A 19,846-nucleotide genomic window follows, 5' to 3' on the forward strand; every position below is an offset into this window, starting at 1 on the left:
AAGCGCCCACCGCCGCGTGAAGCACCGAACCGTGCGCTGTAAACGCACCCCGTTCGGGAATTTTTGCCCATTCCGCCATTTTGGACGGGGCAGCTACGGCGTCACAAAGCTTGACAGCGTCACTTTCCGATGTCTATACCTTGTTGGACACACGCAACGTCGCGAAGAAGCTCGAACAAGAAAAAGTGTCAACTTTTGCAAATTTCGAAGCGTTGGTTTTGTGCGTGATGCGTCGTGCTGTTCGTTTTGCCTGTACGCTGGTGGGTGAAAAATAGTTGCCGGAAAAAAAGCGTGACCTCAGTAGCGGTACACACACAGCACAACAAAGAGTGTGGCGGGTGGCATCGGCAAAGGGCACATCGGACACACACAGCGCTTGATTTCGTCCCAATTTGGCCCTGGCGATATGGGTCGACGGTGAAAAACGATTAAATTTTGCTTCCTTCACTTTGCTGCTGACTGTTTGGCGACGGTCCCGGTAGCATTTGCCCTTTTCGTGCCGGGTGTAGGGAGGGGTTTGGTCGGCGTAGCTGCAAACGTAACAAGGGGCGCCCATTCGCGCGGGAACCCAGCTTGATTGATAATATTTCGGAACAGGGTGAGAATATCATTTTCACAATACCGCCGTCAGCGACCTCTAGCGGCGTCAAAACGGGCTCGCAGTACGCCGTCACCCGTAGACGGTCCGCTACTGCTGAGAAGAAGATAAACAAAACAATTCCCCCTCGCCAGAAAGCCCAACCTCGACGAAGGGGTGGCGTGCCGAGCCAGCGGCCAGGGGCGTTACTGACTAGGAAGGAAATTTTAACCAACAAAAAGTACCAGGTATGTGTGTGTGTGTGTGTGTCAAGTAGTTTTAATTAGGTTGCCGTCTGTTGTCGGGTTGCCTTGATGTCCCTAGCGAGCGGCAGTGGCTGTGATGGAATGTTGTTTTAATTAGGCTCTTGACGTTTGGCCGCTTTCACCCTCGTTTCCAGCCAGTGGTCGTGCTCGTCGATTGTTTGGCAGGCAAGGCAGGCAGGCAACGCGTCACGAAAATGCCGAGAATCAAAAAGAGGCACGATGAGGAGCCGGTGATGAGGATGAGAGAGCTGCCCGAGACGCTAACCGCGGGCAGATCGCGCCGCACGATAAAGCCCAATCCAAAGTACATGAACGACGAAATGCTCGTTCCGACAGGCAGGAACACCGTGGACGAGAACGAGATGAGCGCCGAGGAGGAGTACATTGTCGATTACGAGGAGAACGATGATCCGGAAGATTCGGGACTTGTTGTGCGGCGCTCGGTCGTAAGTTCCACTCCGCAGACGGACGGGCAACCGAGGCGCAGGGGCCGTCCGCCGAAGCAAAAGAATGTGGAGGCGCCGCGCACCGAACCGGTGAAAAACCTTCGCAAGGAGGTGCTGAAAAAGCTGGACTACAGGACAATTAGCATTAGCAAATCCCGCCACATGGGCTCGCAGCAGCTGGATGGAAGGCGCAAGCTGAACCTGACCATAGACTCGGTGGACACAGGTACGTGTTGTTTCGGTTTCCGTGTTGAAGATGTTTTTTACGCTCATTTCACACTGATTTATTCCCCCGTCACGCTTCCGTTGCAACAGATTCCGCCGATCAGGACGAAATGGACGACATGGATGTGGATCGACACTCGCTGCGGTCACGCGGCAACAGCGGGGAGCTCGTGAATCGCACGCAGAAGGTGCTGAATTCGGCTGCACCGAAGAAGCAGCTGCCCGTGAGGATGATGGATCGTAGAGGCAGTGCCATTGCCAAGGGTGGTTCGATGGATAGCAAAATAGATGCCACGACTGAGGAGGACGAGTACGACGATGAGGAGGAAGATTACATGAACGACTCCGACGCGAAGATGAGCGAGGAAGCGCCGGCCAAGCGTTCGGTGGGGCGTCCCCGCAAGCACCCCGTCAAACAGGTTTCGCCCTTTGGCGGCAAGGTGCTGCTGCCGGGCATGAAAACCTCCCCGACCGCCGCCACCCCGGTTCTGAAGCGCAAGGCGGCGGAGTTGGACGAAGAGCCGAAGCCGCAGGAATCGCAGCAATCGAAAATGTTGCGCCGCTCGTACGGGCTGAAGAGTGTGCACGGGTCAAACCAATCGTCGCAGGAGGGCGAATCGGAAGATAACTACGAGCTGGAAGATAAGAAGCCCAACCGATCGTCCACCTCATTCCAAACCCTGGCCCGGGAACGGGGCCGTCCGCCGAAGGGTACCTTCACGCCGGGCCAGTTGGTAAAGACGGAGAAAACTGGCACCGGTGATGGTGGTGGTGGTGGTGCCCCTCCGATGGCCAATCGATCATTGCCCGAAACGAAACTAACAAAACCATCGCCGACGATAACGATCGTGAACGTGAGCGATATTATAAAGATGCGCTCGAAAAGCTCCGGCGACCTGCGGCGAAGGTTGGACGAGGAGGCAGCATTCGATTCGGAGGACATGTCCGAGCAGGAAGAGGCGCAGGCGGACCGCAAGCAGGAGGACGGCAAGACGAACAACCAGCTGGTGGCGTCCATCCTCGAGCGCAAGCGGCCAATCTCGCTCGAGCACCTGCAGAAAGTGCGCCGGCACATCCGCGACATGCCGGCCAAGGGCGAGCTGAAGGGAGGAAAGCAGCGGGCCCGCCCGGCGACGAATGAGCTCAGCGAGAACGATGTCGTTGACTTCGAGGACGTGCTGCAGAAGAACATCGTGAGCGCCGACAAGGACACCCGGCTGGTTACGGTCGGTGCGGTGCGAGGCCGTTCCCGGCCAGCGGGCAATGCGAAGCAGGACGAAAACTACGGCTACGCCACAAAGCGCATCACGCCGGGCAGTGCGGGAGGCAAGGCGGCGGGCGGTGGCGCTGCTGCCACGACGAGACGGTCGCTGCAGCCGCCCCGAATACTGAACGCGACCATGAAGCTGGGCGACAATCGTCCCCGGTCGAAGCAGGCGGGCGGTTCGGGCGACAATCACTACTCGATCGATCTCACCGATCCGGACAACAACGTGAAGCTGGTGTCCTCTTCGAACGAAAACTCTCCCTCGAAGCGGTCGCCGGCGGCACCGTTCGGGCAGAAAACGCCGGCGAATGTGGCCCGCTCCGCCACCGGCGTCGTGCGGGACATTAGTAATAGTGGCAGTGGTAGCGTGCGTTCTTCGCCGCAGGAGGTGAAGAAGAAGCGCGTCACGCTGTACGAAACGTGGAACGTGCTGCACATTCGTTCGTTCGACTCGACGATGAAACCGCCCCAGATGGCAATGAACATGATTAGCCTCGGCAATTCGGCGGCCGATATCGTGATGCCATCGAGCGCCTGGTCGTTCCGCACGCTGCTGGAAAAGCGCAAAGTGCCTGCGGGCGAGGGCGATCTCCTCTTCGCTGGCAAGATACAGGACGTGACGATCAGCGAGGAGGACAAGGCGAACTACGAGCCGAGCAAGATCATGTTCCGCCGGAAGGCGGCCTCGCCCGGCAAGTTTAACGTGCAGTTCGACCGGACGGTCACCTTCCGCGGCGACACGTACTCGCTGAACGTGAACGGGCAGAGCTGCAAGCTGATGGCGGCCCCGAGCCGGATAGACACGATCGAGGATATCGAAACGCTGCTGCAGATCGTGGACCATGTCGATCTGAAGCACAGCTGCATCCAGCTGCAGCCGCCCTCGCGTCTACAGATGCGGGATGCTTCCGGCGGTACCAGGCGCGTCGCCGTTAGCAAAGATCCCGTAATAATGTAAATAAGGGCCGCGGGATCACTCGGCGGGAATGGCACGGGCGACATTCTCTCTCTCTCGCTCGTTCGGGCTTTTCCTGCGCAAATGCACTACCCGCAACGTCGCGCTTGGATCTAGAAGAAGAACAACGAACTGTTGTTTCATTTGTTATGCTTTGTACAAATGTTCAAGGTAAATATCCCGCACAGAAGGAGGTGTGTAGTGCTTTTATTTTCCATGAAAAGCAAAGCACTACCAGTACAAACACGCATGTCTTTGTTTTTAAAATAATGGGCTGTACAGATAATGAGGTGTTGTAGTAGTGCCATTGCGGATTGTGAATCTGAGCATTCGAAAATCGGCGCTTTACGCAAAATCGCTCAAAACATTAATTTTAAATAAACAATCTTCCGCTGACCATTTTAAAATTCGAACTCGCGCCAGTAACACAAACAATATGAGTTGTTTTTTAAGTTAAATTTTGAATTCACGAATTCAAGGCGGGGGGAAAAAACTAGGACCCGGCACACGTTCAAATTGTTGCCGCGCGACGGTCCGCTTTTAATCCAATGTAGTAACCTTGGTCAGATTGTTTGAAAATTTATGAGCACACATGATAATGCATAAACCCTGACTGTCATCATTGATTCATAAAAATCAGATTAAAATGTTGGTCCAATTACCTTCGCTCGCTCTATAAACCTTGGTACTTAGGACACACATTGTCCCAAAGGTAGCAAATTATTGGAAACATTTTATCTAAATTTAAATGCAAATTTTTAAATCATGCTTTTTTCTTTTCTTTTTACAGATCGCTTTGCACACCTGCGGACCAACAGAAATTCAAACTGTTTGCGCCCCATTTTCGTGTTCGATCCGTGCGCTAGCGAGAAATGTGTTACAAGCTGTGCCTGTTTTCAACTCAACATTAACAAACAAAACCCGTAAAAAACACTGTGCGAAGAAATCGTTCGTACATGGTCGAACTTGTGGCCCGTATCGGTTAAGGTAGAGAGTGCGGTACTATAGTTGGTATATATTACGGGGAGGGGATGATACACGCATGCAATATCGCTCGATAAGTATAATAAGCCCCTCTTCTGGTGCGACGTGTAAAGGAACGACAGCAAGATTCTGCGTTTGAATGGAAAGTTTAGTTTCTTATTTTTTTTTTAGCTACAAAACTACACATACACAAACAGTGAACTAACACGCACGAGGCGCGCACGTGCCCTTTGCGTATAGATGTAATTGGAAGGAAAAGGATTCGTGGCTGTACGGACTAATTTTAAACAAAACTTTATTTCAACTCTTGTTAGCTGACAAAAATCGATCCCAAATAAAGAGACACAAAAAGTAATGAAAACCACGCTCTCCGGGTGGGTATGGTGGGTATGACTCAAACACAGCCCCACTGGTCCTGCAGGGTGGCCAAATCGGCCGGCAGCTCTATCTCATCCGCCCGCGGAAAGCTGCTCTGTGTGCCGGGGATCTGTACGGACCATGCGGCCACCCGATTGGCGGCCGCAATACAATTGCCCAACTTTGCATCGGGATAGTTCGCTAGGCAATGCGCCAGTGCACCGATAAATGCATCACCAGCACCCTGCAGATTCGATGATAAGGGAAAGAAAGAACAAAGCATGCATACGAGATTGCGGACAGCCAGGGCGGCGCCGTATCGCGCCAGGCCACTTACCGTTGTATCCACGACCTTGTCCACCTTCAGCGGCTTCACGTGGTACACTTGTCCGTCGCCATTATCGTCCAGTGCTCGCGCAAAGACGGCTCCCTTTTCGCCCAGCGTTACGATGACCGTTTTGCATCCCATGGTCTGCAGCTTGCGGGTGGCCACTTTCGCCTGTCTGCAAAGGAATGGCAGCGTTTGCGTTAGCAGCTGTCGTGTGGTGAGCGGGGGCAGTCACTCCATTCAAGAACGAAGACATTACTGAACGTCGGCAACACTCGGCATGCCCGCTATTAGTGCGGCTTCCGTTTCGTTCACGCAGAATATGCTCGGGAGGGATAGTATCACACGGGGCAGATTCGTGTCCGCCGGGGCCGCATTCAGGATCGAGATGCCCCGGAACGATTGCATGGCAGCGATCGTCCCATCGATCGGTGTCTCCAGCTGGCACACCAGCACGCGCGCCCGCACGAAAAGTTCCGGCCGGCGGAACGCATCCACCGGGGCGAGACGTTTGTTCGCACCGGTCACGATGACGATCTGATTGTCCCCATTGTCGGCTACGTTGATCTGTGCGATACCGGTGCTTTCGCCGGGCAGCAGATCGACCTGCTCCACGTTGACACCTTCCGCGGCCAGGGCAGTGCGGTAGGCCGCACCCCACGGATCGTCACCCAGCTTGCCGAAGAAAGCGGTACGGCTGCCGAGCCGGGCGGCGGCCACACACTGGTTCGCGCCCTTGCCACCATTGCCCGTCGCAAACCGGGTGCCATGGAGGGTTTCGCCGACCTTGGGCAAACGCGGCACGTAGCTGGATGGGTTGGAAGGAGCAACAACAGAACAGGATCGTTAAACTTCACACACACACACTGGTCGTGGTGAGGAACGCACACAGCAACAAAGAAAAACTGGCCAACCTTATAAAATCCACTATGCACGATCCAAAGACGAGCACATCGAAATCGTCTCCATCGGAGGACATTTTGGTTCACCTTTGCTGAGGTTGTGAGAATTGTGTAAACTGTGTAAATGTAAATGCCTCTCTACACCTTGTTATCTGCTTATCCTTCACTGCAGCGCAACAGCTGATAAGGAGAGGTTCACTGAAACCCGTCATCAAACGAAATAACACACATGCACACACACACACACGCACACGTTTTACGCACCAACTGGATGGATGTTTTTCTCTCAGCACCACATGGTCGGATTCGAATTTGTTTGTTGCGCTATTCGCTTTACGCGCACCGAACGCTGCACCGCACAATTTCACTCAACAAACGCGGCTGGGGGACGTTTTGAGGCGATGGCGAATTCACAAAATTAACCCGACTCGAATAATCCACACAATACGCGACGTACGACGACATTATGGACAACCATCATCATCGTCATCAGCGCCACCATCATCGTCGTCACCATGCCTACCACGAGGTTAAGAGCAAGGGTGTAAACAGTTTACATTGGCCAGCTGTCTGTGCATCCTGTTTTCTTTGCTTTTTAAAATAATGTTTATCGACTTCCAGCGTGAGGAATGTGTTTGTGTTGGTTCGTAATGTCCTTTCCTTCTTGGTATGTGTTGTATTTTCTATTTTTAATTGTGACTGCACTCAAGATTAAACAAGCTGGTATGCTAACGCTCATGTGAATTACATTAGAAGTGCAGAGGAGTTTTTTTTTTTTTGAAGAAACGCAGCTAGGCTCACTTTTCAAAAATGGAGCTTTCTATTCAATTTAATACTTAGTATTAATTAATTCATTTTTTAAATCATTTCGCTTATACCAGATCGTTAATTGTTTCCAATCGAAAAGAGCTGGGAAAAAAAGAAATGATTTTTCAATGAATAAATGATTGCAGTTAATAATGTATTAATTAAATATAAAATAATTGTATCTAAATTTCTAAAAAGGGAGAATTTATATTTTTTAAACGGCTGACTTTAAAATGAATTCTCTAATCGTCATTCATAAAATTACAGTGACTTTGATACTTTATAAAATTTGCGAAAAAGGTATCCTAATCGAGAGTTTATTATAAATTAATGATTGTAATCTGTTTATCATTTCTCATAAAAAATAGTTTACAATGATTGTGTGAGGGGGAAAAAGTGGTATGTAAATTATAAATTAATTTTCTTTTGAAAACTGCTTCTAATAAGTGGAATAAATTTTGAATAAACATGATATAAAATCTGTTTATTATTTTAAAATAAATCGTTAAAAATTAGTTTGTTTTAACACATATTGCAACTCACGAAGGACGATCAACAAACGGCAAAATATTGTTCAATATAGGATTTCCCCTCAAAATACGTGGGTCTGATAGGCACAGTTTTCTTTTTCAGCAAAATGTACTGATTTAACGCATCAATCATCTATAAAAAAAAAATAAAAAAATAAATTTACTTTCAAGTTTAAAATTATTTTTAAAAAAGTTTAACGCTTGCGACAGTTAATTAGTAAGTAAGCAAGCAAGTAATTAAGTAAATTATTGATTTCTTTTGAAACAATATTTCACGCATTTTACATTGGTTCCGATCGATTGACCTTTACTCAATAACCTGATTTTTAAAACGCTTTGCGTATTTGGATTGCACATCTTTACCTGCTTGGGAACTTGGGAAAAATTATAACAAAAACCATCTGATTTTTTTTTACCTCAAAGTCCGACAGTTGATTAATATAGTGATCTTAACTACTCACTGCAAACAAAATTGCATGAAAATAACATAATTTTGATAGAAAATCGCAAAGTTATTCAAGCGCGGTTTTTTCGCGTATTATTCGTTTCTGCGCATTAATAGCGTATTTCGAGGACAAGCTGTATTGTATCGAGAATGTTTCAAAATAACCAACGAGTCCTCGGTACTTTCTCGGTTGCTATGGAAAATGTGTAAATTTCGCTACAGTTCTCCTATAGCGAATCGATGCTCGGAAAAGGTAAACACTTACCGATTTTTTATTTAGCAGGAACACAATTGCTTCAAAATAAATGATTTATGCTCCTTCGAAATAGGGAACTTTTTCCTGATATCCCTTCGGCAAAATGTCACACGAATGTCTATGACCATGTCCGCTGGCCAACCCGGTTCTGGTGCGGTGGATCATCCGTCAACGAACGTCGCTCTGGATTGGATAATCAATGTTTTGATTTCATTTCTGCCGTCGCAGCTGGTTCGTCGCACGACTCGCATTAATCGTGAAAATAAAGCCCTGCCCCGAGATGATCCGACAAATTTGGCTGAAAAACGACATTCTCGTTAAGCTGGTGGCCGCCCGCGCTTACAGTGCCCCATCGTCGTCCTCCGCCGGTCCCAAGGGGCCAGCCGCTCCGGCAGCAGCGCCAGCCGATGTTCCTGGGCTAAGCTCGCGGTGTGTTGCGAAGAAGGATGGCCCAGTTGGCCCGGGAGCGGAACGGACCGGAACGTACAAGGTGCCGGAATACTTTAGCTACAACCAGACGAGCTACTTTGAGGCTGAGATTGAAATGTCCAAGTTCCGCATCCCGCAGCCCTCGGCCAAGAACTGAACACCGGGTGGCTTCTGTGAACTGTAAATAAGCGGCAGCGGAAGTCCGTTAAATAAAGTCATTAGTTGGAGGATGTGATCCCGTACCGAAGACCGTGGGTTGGTGCAAGCTTACTTCTGCGTAGATTGCTGTGGAAAGAAAAGAAAGGAATTCGGTGTTGCAGCAAGCTTCAATAGACCGAGTAGCAAAAGCCTGCTCTTTTTCGGGTTGAAGAGATGGTTTGAAATTTTTGAAAGACAATTCAGCAGTTTAACTATTTTGTTTGGAAGATGTTACAGTAGAACGTCGATTATCCGGGCAGCTCGGGACCGGACGGTTGCCGGTTAATCGATTTGCACGGATAATGGTCCAAGAAATGTCAAATTCATATAAAAATTATAAAATTCACTAGTGTTATGATTAATTCACTTTGAATTAATCGATTAATCGTTTGTAGAATATTATTTTATTCAATAACTATAGGTTTGGCAACTTTTCACGGGCAAACATGGATTTCGAAAATACCACTAAACACTACCCAAGTGCCACAAATCCACTAAACGACCACTAAACGGCTTCTAAACGACTCAAGTTCTCTACCTAAACGGAATATAGAAAGACTTCGTTTAGCAGACCGCAAACGACTCATGCATTCTAAAAATAGCAAAAAAGCTGGTGGCGCTCTCTGTTGGTGGGATACCCCAACCAGTTGAGCTTCATCGCTTGGAGGAGAGCTTTCTCATTTCCTCTGTACTGTTGTATGGTTTCGCATTGAAGTTATGCATCGCTAGAACTAGAACGGCGATACGATTGTTTAAATACTAAACTCCAACGGAAACCACCAGCACTGAAACAAGTGAGATTTGAGTAATGGTCGTTGGTGTTGATACCCACGTATCTGACCACACGACTATTTATATAGTGTTGTCGGCGGAACTCGGGCCAGGCCACGCGAAGGAAAGGCCTTCAATGTCCTGAGATTCAACCGAAAACAAATTTATATAAAGATGGGTTTCTGCCCGAAAGGAGTTACCAAAATAAATTGTACATTAAACCTTCGGCTAGTGTTCGCGGTTCGTGGGAACCTATGCTTCGAAAGTGGCACAATTCATTCAATAACTTTTCGGATGGGGGCAGAGGGACCCGGATGAGACCTAAAGAAAAAAACCTAGGAAAGGCCAAGACGTTCAAAGAAAATCGAGACGTTTTCCGTTCCGTTTCTAACTTAGATCTGCTCTTTATTTGACAAAATTGGTTCTTATATGCTAACATTTTTTATGGTGTTGAACGTGTCCGTACACGTCGTTTAATTGTATTGGTGCCAGTGTGTGAAAGTACCGTGCAAGGTGTATGGATATTAGGAGGTGAATTGCTTCAGAGCAAATTGACATTTCACGACTTGACATAACAATACTGGGGGCTCTGGTATTAAAATCGGGGAGGGCTGGAGGGGGGTATAGAAAATTGTATGCGATTTGACATAACAATACTCAATGATGGCGCCCGGAAAACGCGCTAACAATTCACCTCCTTAATAAACACACCTTGGTACCGTGGCCCTTTTTGTCAATGCATGCAGCAATTTGTTTATACTTCAAGTCTACGCCTTCTAGATTGATCCTACAAACACTTGACCGTGGCCCTTTTTTTGCAATGCATGCAACAATTTGTTTATAATCTTTATGTTTTCTTTTTTCTCCGGTCGTTCTTCATGCATTTCTGTCCTCCTACGGGGTGCACCAAATCTAAATATTTTTATTACCCTACGCGTTGGTCGAGTGGCTTATGCTTATCGATGAACTCAAGAAACGGGCCGTTCCAATTGTATGTTTATTTAGGCCAGCGATCTCGTTCTCATACGATAAGTTACAATAGCTTCGAATTTCTATCCAAACTTAGCCGTTGCAAATGAAATATTTGTTAAACTTTTGAATCGTACCAACCTACCCGTTGCTATCGCAACATATAGATTTTTGCTCAGAAAGTTAGAAGGCTATATAGGTCATGATAAGATGAAACTTGTCGAAACACATTGCAAGAAAAGGATAGCAATATAATGATTAGTTTTAATACGCCATCTATTGATCAAACCAATGAAGCTGTGGAGCTTTCATTTTTTTTCTATGGATATTCAATTTTCCAGTCGTTCAAGGTTAATCTGTGGCGCTTGGGTACAGAGTTGCACAAAAAACTGGTTGCCCACTTGACTATGCAAATGTTCGCCGTACGTTTGAACAGCTGTCACATTTATGCGCACGGTTAAGCCGCCCGCCGGTTAATCCGCCCCCGGATAATCGACGTTCTACTGTACTTTTAAAATCTTTTACCGCGTAAACAAACAGCTATTTGGCGCAGTTGTGACCCATTGCCATGATAATAATGCTAAAATGCATGATTCTAATTGATTTATGCACCTATTTAGTACTTCTTAAACAAAATATCGATGATATTCAGATGTTGGAGCTTTTTGTCGTTCTTGTGTATATTTTTGGTGTGGCCACGGGAAAAGCTCTTTTGTGCAGTTGACAAGCAATTTTGACAAAGTTTAAATTTTTTTCAACATTTTTTCACCTCCGTGGCCACGCGCTAATGCAATGCCGTCTCTACTGAACCGATAGTCCGGAGCCGTTGGTGCGGTACGAAACGCCCATCACTAGCCACGGATAATCGAGTGTGTGTGTGTCGCTGCTCTTCTACATTATTTTGTTGTGACAACAAACGAACAAAGTGAAAATTGCGTAGCATAAAAACGTAATTTCTCTGCGCGCTGTGCTCGGTATTTCTTCCAAAACAGGTGAAAAATAACCAACGAACTTTAACAGCAGCAGCTAACACTAACCACCGGCACAAAGATGACGAAAGTGGAAATTCCGCTCAAAACCAAAGCCGAAGCATCGGAAGGCTTCATTCAAAACGAGAAGGACGTTGAGGTGCGTGTGCGGGCGCCGAAAAAGGTATTGCATTTTAGCGATGGCACACTGGAAGAGTACAGCGACGACGAGGAGGACCAGGTGGACCGTGCGGAACCCGCGCCAGTGGATGAGGTAAGCCCGTGCATGTGGCAATGGCAGCTTCGGTGCTACTTTTGCCCCACCGTAAATGGTAGTCGGACGGGAAGCGCCTTTTTCGGACAGGTCTCTCTTTTCTTCTTAGCAACCGTTGTTTATCCATGGTAGACCTTGACATCGCTGTCACTGCGTACCTGGGTGTGTGGCTTGCGTTGGCCTGGTAGGGGAGAGTGATTCATGCTGTGAATAGTTTACATTTGCTATTGCAAGTCGATGTGTTCTAATTTTAGTTATTAATTAACGTCTGTTTTATTCTGTTTTAGTCCCAGCTGAACTGGAGCGAGTGGATGCGGTACAAAACGTGCATACTGGGCAATACCGTGCTGGCGGGATGCGATTACGTCGGCGAAGGGCTTGCCTCGTTTCTGGGCATTACGACCCCCAAGTACAGCTACGAGATTGAGGAATTTAAACGAATGCAGGCGGAGCAGCAGGCCGAAGATCGTGCCATTCAATCGTTCGTGGAACAAAATCGACCCCAGAACTCGAACCACAGCGTGCCACAGGAGCAACCTTCAGCGGCAAATGCAAACAACGACAGGAGTGAAGTTAGTGTGGAGAATGAAATTCAAAAGTTTTGAAGCTTTTCTTTGACACACATATTGATACCGATACTCGTGGCGGTACTTTCCCGAGAGCAATAACACTCGGTGCAATAACGGCGAGTGGTGTGAATGTATGTATTACAGGGTTTCACACTTTATCTCAAGACCGCGGGACCCCTTCCCGAATCTGCCTTAGCCAAAACCAAGATTGCGGTATGATGCTTGAAAACGTTGATGATACCTGAATTCATCGGATGCAATGCTGAATCTGCGGCACCTTTCTCGAACACACTGTTCCGCGCCGAGGACATGCGGTCGAATATTTTTTTACACGGATAACCTTTGTGTACATCAGTGTACTGAAAACAGCCAATTATTTTTTTCGTGTTTTTATCAAAAAAGATAATTTAAACAATTCAAATTACTTTCTTAACACATGTAAATATTTTAGTTGCAGAAATATGCATTCACTCATTTTATTAAATTGTCTTTTTTGATAAAAACACGAAAAGGATAATTGGATGTTTCTCATACACTGATGTACACAAAGGTTATCCGTGTAAAAAAATATTCGACCGCATGTCCTCGGCGCGGAGCAGTGTGTTCGAGAAATGTGCCGCAGATTCAGCATTGCATCCGATGAATTCAGGTATCATCAACGTTTTCAGGTATCGTCAACGTTTTCAAGCATCATACCGCAGTCTTGGCTTTGGCTAAGACAGATTCGGGAAGGGGTCCCGCGGTCTTGAGATAAAGTGTGAAACCCTGTTAAGAAAACGAAAACGTAAGTTTAATGATTTAAAAACGATTGAGTAATCACAAGGCAACGAAGGCACAAATCGGATGTACGGAGGGAAACATGCATTTGAGGGCAGTGTACTTAAGTAATAGGATGTTTTAATGCTTTAAAGAACGAAATATTTAAAAGGGACGCGTAAGGTAAGAAATTAAATTGATTGCATAAAAGATCTCTTGCGTATGTTGTGGGGTTGGACCAATAATTACACTGCTATGACGATGTAATTACGGTTTCGGAACGCAACACTTGAGTGTAGCAGGATTTGTCATTTATAAAATATTTAAATTCACCTAGTCTTACTTATAAACGAAAAGGATTACTATTTTGGCATTGTGTACAAACATCACATCGAATACAGTAGAGAAATAAATCAGGATAACCTTAACTAACTGACGAAGCGGCTTCTTTGGAAAGAAATGCAAATAGGATGGAATAAGTTTAAATTTTAAATTGTAACTGACGGTCTACTCGCCTTTACAAAGCATCGAGCGTGAAGATCTGCCGCATCGTACACATGCGCGAAAAATTGAAACATTTGAAACAGACGTTTAATGCAACAGTTGGGAAGTTGCTCTAGCCATAAATGTGTAAATGTCGTTCTGCCAGAATAGAAGTCAACCTTGAGCCAAAAAAAGTATGCTTATTTGCGGTTCAACTGTTCGGATTGTATTGAGCAAGGATTGTTCTTTTCGTTTGGTAATTTAGGTAAGTTAGTAGGTTTACTATAAAAAGTAGACATATAAAAAACGTCCATAAATAAGGCATTAGAAAAATATTGATGTTGTTTTTGGGATTTTATTTTGATAGAAAACCAATCTTATTGCTTTTCATATGTGTAGAATCATTCCAATTGGAATTTTATATTATACAAAAAATCTCTTTAAATAATATACTTCAATAATATTCGTCAAAAAGGAATAACGCGTCATTTCTCGTATGTTTTCAATTAAATAATAAACCTACTTATTCGCTTCTTCTTCTTCTTCTTCATTGGCACAACAACCGTTGTCGTTCAAGGCCTGCCTGTACCCACTAGTGAAGTGAGCTTGGCTTTCTGTGACTTATTGTTACCATAGCAGCATAGTCAGTCCTACGTATTAGCTTACATTTTTTAAAATCCTTTCATCCATCCTCCGCACCGGTGACATTCGCAAGAAACAAGTTCATTTCGAAATGAACACTTCGAATGAATCAAAGGACGAACACGCCCACTGACTGGGGCGAACACAAACGCGAACGACGCCCATTTTTTGTGCGCATCGGTGTTCATTTCTGAAAGGGGATGAACAAGGAATTCAAACCGTTTTTCGAACATCGGGTTTAAAATAACTGAAGGTTTTCCTCAGTGCGCAGTTCGTTTTTGGTGGAATTTTAAACACACTTACAGAACACGTGCTTGCCGATATGTTGTTTCTGTTTCAGGGAACAAGGCATTACACCACTTTAAGTGTGTGGATTTGATCGTTTCCCTCTTGTTACTACATACATGTTTACTTTGTATTTTCTTTTTGTCGATATCAGTCGATAGTAGTATGAGATTTGTCAAATACGTGTAGAAATTTACATCATCTACAATCTACTATCTACAACATTGCGTTCGATGTGTACTATGTAAAATGATCTGTAAATTACACTTTTGGCATTTTATCTTTTGGCTTGCATTTCCTCATAATTCATTACAAATTACAGTTTGCGCCCGTACAATAAATATTAATGTATTGTAGGCTCAAAAAAGGACCCCGGCAAGAACAATAGTGGTTCATTTATTATACAGCAACTCACGGACCGGACCCATTCGAGTCCATCCACTACACTACACATGCCAATCGTCCACAATTGATGCCTGCTCTTCCACCACATCTCACAAAACCCCCCCGAAAGGTCCCGATCGTGCCAGCATCTGCGTGAGCGAAAGACTGACTGACTGCCTTTGCTGTTGCTGCAGCTTTTATTTATGTGGTGTGCATTAAAAATTTAAATTTTATACACTCACCCCTTCCGGTCGAATGTCGCGCTCTCCTGGTGCCCGACCATCGGGCATCCCGCGTACCGAATACGCATCGCTCTTAATCATCGTCTACCTGTGCGTATCCCTTCGCGCGATAACAACGTGTCTGTGCACCCGAGCTTCAAGGATGCCAAGCCAAAAGGGTATCAAATTTAAAACTGTTTTACGTTAACCCATGGTTGGGCATGGTTTGCGCACGGATCGTCCGGGCAACGCGCGTAGCAAATGCAATTGCGTCACACGCCAATTTTGTGCGCACGGCCCTGGAATGATGATGGACGGGAGCGACCTTTTCCACCGCGACCCTGCCAGTGTGTGTGTGTGTGTGTGTGTGTGTGTGTGTGTGTGTGTGTGTGTGTGTGTGTGTGTGTGTGTGTGTGTGTGTGTGTGTGGTGCTCTAATTAAAAAGATTGGCAGAATCGGTTAGGTCCAGCACGGCGAATCTCCGTCCGTCTGGCTGGCAGGTAGTCGCATCAAATCACCCCGACAGCCGGTAACCGTTGGAAAGATCGGCGTTGTGCCTTAGGCAGGGTTGACAATTTGCATATTGCGTTCCGGCGGGAGGTTACCGTATTTGGGCAGTGTGCTGACGGTTTTTATTTATGATTGAAAGGTTCGCAAAGGGTTGAAACGAGGTAATGTGTACGTGTGTGTGTGTGACGGAAAGGGGGAGAAAATTCATTTCCATCTCATGGGGAGATCGTGACGGGAGCGAAACTATTCGCCAAGGCAGCGGGATATAAACGACCGTGCACACATGGCAGACGTGTACAGATGGAAAATAGGAAATGAAAGAGAAGGTACCATGGAATATTTGGAAACTGTTAAAAGTTGATTTTAAACATTATAAGTACGCAACACACACATAACGATCGTACATTACGATTGACTTTCAGAAAGGATTTGAACGCTCTAGAATCAGAACACATCGCCAGATCATTCTGCAGCATCAGAAGTTAAAGATAACATACAAATAACAATATAAGCACAGAAATATTGTTGGCTATCCAGAAAAAAAATCGTTAACCCGATGTTTGATTCTGATTTTAATCATGCTATTCGAAACATTGGCATTTAACCAAAATATTAAATTAACAGGTATCATGGCAGTTTAATCAAGACGATCCATGGTAGCTGTAAATAACAATTGCTGCAACTTGTACTGCTTATTATCTCTGAGGATCAGTTTTGGGATCGTTATACGCTTTACACTTTACTAAGATAGTTTGGGCATGTCATTGAGATAAATAAAATGTGTCTTTATAACGATAATAAATACTTTCATCTTTAAGTAACGATAAATCCCCAAAACTAGCCTGCAAGTATGCAATCGGCATAACAAAATTCACCTGATACGCCTTTGATTTATTTGCTCACCCTTTTTCATTATAATTAACCTTCAATTAGATTAGAAGCGTTAAGAACTTTTCGGTCTGATTATTCCAGAATACCCGAAATATTTCGATTGTGGCTTAAGATGTAAGTTATGGCCTATACCCTTTCGTCTAACCACCAGGACAAGCGACGGGTATATTAGCATCATCAAACAATAAATCATTCAATTGCATTAGAAACACTTGTAATAGTTTTATTTACAATTACTTTGAGCGAAAGAAAGAGATTGATGGCTGCAGAATTTAAAGCAACTCCAAAAATGTCGGCAACATTTGCTAAACAACGTACACCAATCTTCGCAATGCGACTTGCACGCTTAACATGAGCCTTTCTTCTTCGCCGGAATGTCTGTTGCTTTGCAGTGCAGCGCATTTGTGGTGTGTGGAAAACACCCCAAAAACCCGTCATCCCTCGGCTCGTTGATATCGCAGCACTTGCAAGCCACAAATCAAGTCACAGCCGGTTGCGTTTCGTTTGCTAGCGTCGCGACAGCAGGCGATGCGTCGGTTCATTGCATTCGATGCCGTTGGCTTGCAGAGCTCGGCTGCAGTTGCAGCAGCAGCTTGAGGTTTTGCACTACGCAGGAAAACAAAGCGCTTCCACGGTTCGCGGTGCCAAGATACCAACATGCCTGAAATTCAAAGCCTGGACGGATCGAACTGAAACTCCAGTGCCAGTCACTGAGTGTGTGCTCAGTCGCTTCCTGAAAGGTTCCCCGTCCCGCAAAATCCTCCACGTTCTGATTCTCCGTATAAGCTCATGTGTGTCGGAGGGTTTTGGGATCCAATTTTCCGAGAGATTTCGGGTCTGCGGATGCACTGGAATTTCAATCAATTCTTGGCAACCGGTTAGACCTGGCATGATTGTTCCGCGCTTTCCGTGCTCACTGCTATCGGAACGCAATCACGTTGCCACAGTTGAGCGCCATAGTCTCCCATTTCCCCGGTATGGTAATGATGGGGCGGCGGGCTGTGGGTGTTTGTCCCGTGTTATTTACGCAACAGTATGTCAACTTGTCCTGATCGCGTGTGATTGAATTTCGTACCAATAAGCGATGGCAATTTCGCTCGTGGAATTTGTCGTACTGTACCGAACAATTAATCACACGAAGCGTCCACAACAGTCTGGCAGCTATTAGCGGGCTTTGGTTTATAAGTTCGAGCAAGAGCTTCGGGAAAAAATCATAAATCAATTTTCTAGCACACGTACACGTACACAAAACGTATACGCCCCATAAATGGTTTGAATAATGGCGTGCGTGCGGTCAGTCCAATCCCCTTGCCATACCTCCCTATGGCGTCGACTCCTTCCTTCCCAGCTGACCAATTCGTTCGTTGTTTGCAATGGGACCGAAACAATTTACATATATATTCGCCAACCGTCCAATCGGCCCGGGGCCTCTGGTTCGAGAGTGCCAGAGAGGGTTCGGTCACTCCCCGTACATTAAACGGCAACCGGGGCGCGAGCCAACGATGAACGCAGACAACGTTTCGCTTCGAAAAGGGTACGGCCTCTACACTGACCAGCACTGGTCACCCTACCCTACGCAAAACAAACGGAACGGAAGGGACGGATGGAAACAACCCTAACGGCCACCTGGTCCGAGCGCGCACTGACCACTGGCGAGCAGTCCTTTATTTCGCCATTTGTGATAAAATATTTTGAATAAATTAATGCACCCGGGGACGGGGGAAAAACGGCTGACTGGCTGACCTCTGGGTACGGTGCCGAAATGCCGCGGGGTCAGACCTTGCTGTCCAGTTAGTTTGACAACGTTGAGGTGGCTCTGATTTCGATTAGAACGTTTGCGGACGTGTTGGGATATTCGGGCGATGGGTCCCGGGGTGGTTCGGTGATTAAATTTCACGGTCCTAGCCGGAGTTTCCTGAGCCGTAGCCTGGCCGAAAAGGACTGACAAGCGCGTTGACATGTCGAATGACCGAAAGGTGCTTGACACTGGACGCTGGTGTGTTTCTTGTGCGTAAAAGGATTACCAGATGGTTGGTAGGTAGCAGCGTGTGTAAGATGGTAGCAGGAAGCGCCGTCTTATTGCCTGTGACCGGTGAGCCAGATGGAGCAGGGGTTAGGGTTCAAGACAGGGGTCACGACGTCTTGCACATTAACACGTGGTAGACATTAGAAAACGAGATTGGTTGTTGGAAACGGCGATATGATGGCTTCATTTTTGGACAGGGATATTTAAAATAAGATACTGAGTAATAGAATTTTGCAGAAATTTGGTTTGAGTGGCTTTGCAGAATCACTGATGTTTGTAGGGTATTAAAAAAGTCAAAATTAAATAGGTTTCAACAATACCTAGATAATTCTGAATTATAGCAATCTTTTTATTAGCGATGGATTGTAAAGTACAGTACCAATAAGAAAAGAATCAAAGATTGTATTATTTCTGTTTAGCTGCATAACTTTTTTATTTTCCTTCGCGGTTCTGGCGATCTGTCAGACATCTATGATCATAGGCTTATTACATTATTATTATAAGCCTAAAATCTAGGCTGCCAGTAAAGGTTTTATGAATATTGGAAACCTATATTTGTTTTCGGAATATACAGATACATTATAAACTAAGCAACCAGATAGTTATTTCTTGCTACGAAAAAAATCAACTAGGAAAAACTTGTTTTATTTTAAATTAAGACCATGTTGGTGTCTTTTACCATGCAAATTGCATGCTTTTAGGCGTTATTTTGCAGCCACTAATGATTACACCTAAAACTAGACAATAAGCATGGTAAATTCGTTTCTTTCACACCATTCTATTCAAGCATCTGATAATGTGTCTTTTAAAACGTGTGAAAGTTGTTGTTTATCTTTTTCTAAAAACCTACGCAAAGACTTTAGCGGTAGCGGTGATTGCAAGTAGGTACAACCTGACACACACGCGAGAAGAACACACGCTCTTCAACACTTTGTGCCTCGATTCGCGGACGATATAGACGATCACGTGGGACCACGACTCGACTTACCTTTTCTCAAGTTAAAAGGCTCATCTGCTTCTCTTGATTGATCTACAGCATAGGAAAGTGTGGAAAAATACCCAAAATCAGTCCCACTGCTCATTGGCACATTAGACTTGCTGCTGTAAAGTGCGAGTAACCCCACC

The 19,846-nt window shown here is 45.8% G+C and overlaps 4 protein-coding genes across 6 annotated transcripts; 3 read left to right on the plus strand and 1 right to left on the minus strand.

Annotated features, from left to right (window-relative positions):
• Positions 1-98: 98 nt before the first annotated feature.
• LOC120961632 (uncharacterized) lies at positions 99-5,084 on the plus strand. Of its 2 annotated transcripts, XR_005752718.2 has the most exons (4): positions 99-825; positions 978-1,515; positions 1,605-3,907; positions 4,527-5,084. XR_005752718.2 is itself a non-coding variant. In XM_040385519.2 (3 exons), the coding sequence occupies exons 2-3, from the start codon at positions 1,038-1,040 to the stop codon at positions 3,737-3,739; spliced, it is 2,613 nt and encodes an 870-aa protein (XP_040241453.2). In that variant the 5' UTR covers positions 99-825; positions 978-1,037; the 3' UTR covers positions 3,740-4,022. The 2 variants fall into 2 exon arrangements, 1 of the variants encoding a protein (XP_040241453.2); XM_040385519.2 differs by lacking the exon at positions 4,527-5,084 and having other exon boundaries at positions 1,605-4,022.
• On the minus strand, positions 4,999-6,810 carry LOC120961635 (ribokinase). 2 transcript variants are annotated; one of them, XM_040385522.2, is made up of 5 exons: positions 6,572-6,810; positions 6,320-6,487; positions 5,665-6,213; positions 5,415-5,580; positions 4,999-5,321 (listed from the first exon to the last, which is right to left on the minus strand). In XM_040385522.2, exons 2-5 carry the CDS (start codon positions 6,382-6,384, stop codon positions 5,115-5,117), a joined length of 987 nt encoding a protein of 328 aa, XP_040241456.2. In that variant the 5' UTR covers positions 6,385-6,487; positions 6,572-6,810; the 3' UTR covers positions 4,999-5,114. The 2 variants fall into 2 exon arrangements, with proteins under 2 accessions (XP_040241456.2, XP_049463954.1); XM_049607997.1 differs by having other exon boundaries at positions 6,320-6,810.
• Positions 6,811-8,492: 1,682 nt separating this feature from the next.
• LOC120952070 (uncharacterized) lies at positions 8,493-9,021 on the plus strand. Its single transcript, XM_040371184.2, has one exon. The coding sequence runs from the start codon at positions 8,626-8,628 to the stop codon at positions 8,929-8,931; it is 306 nt and encodes a 101-aa protein (XP_040227118.1). The 5' UTR covers positions 8,493-8,625; the 3' UTR covers positions 8,932-9,021.
• A 2,540-nt stretch (positions 9,022-11,561) lies between these two features.
• LOC120951665 (protein FAM177A1) lies at positions 11,562-13,707 on the plus strand. Its single transcript, XM_040370478.2, has 2 exons — positions 11,562-11,954; positions 12,242-13,707. The coding sequence occupies exons 1-2, from the start codon at positions 11,763-11,765 to the stop codon at positions 12,557-12,559; spliced, it is 510 nt and encodes a 169-aa protein (XP_040226412.2). The 5' UTR covers positions 11,562-11,762; the 3' UTR covers positions 12,560-13,707.
• Positions 13,708-19,846: the final 6,139 nt, after the last annotated feature.

This window comes from Anopheles coluzzii, chromosome 2, assembly GCF_943734685.1.
Source record: "Anopheles coluzzii chromosome 2, AcolN3, whole genome shotgun sequence".
NCBI classification, from domain to species: Eukaryota; Metazoa; Arthropoda; class Insecta; order Diptera; family Culicidae; genus Anopheles; species Anopheles coluzzii.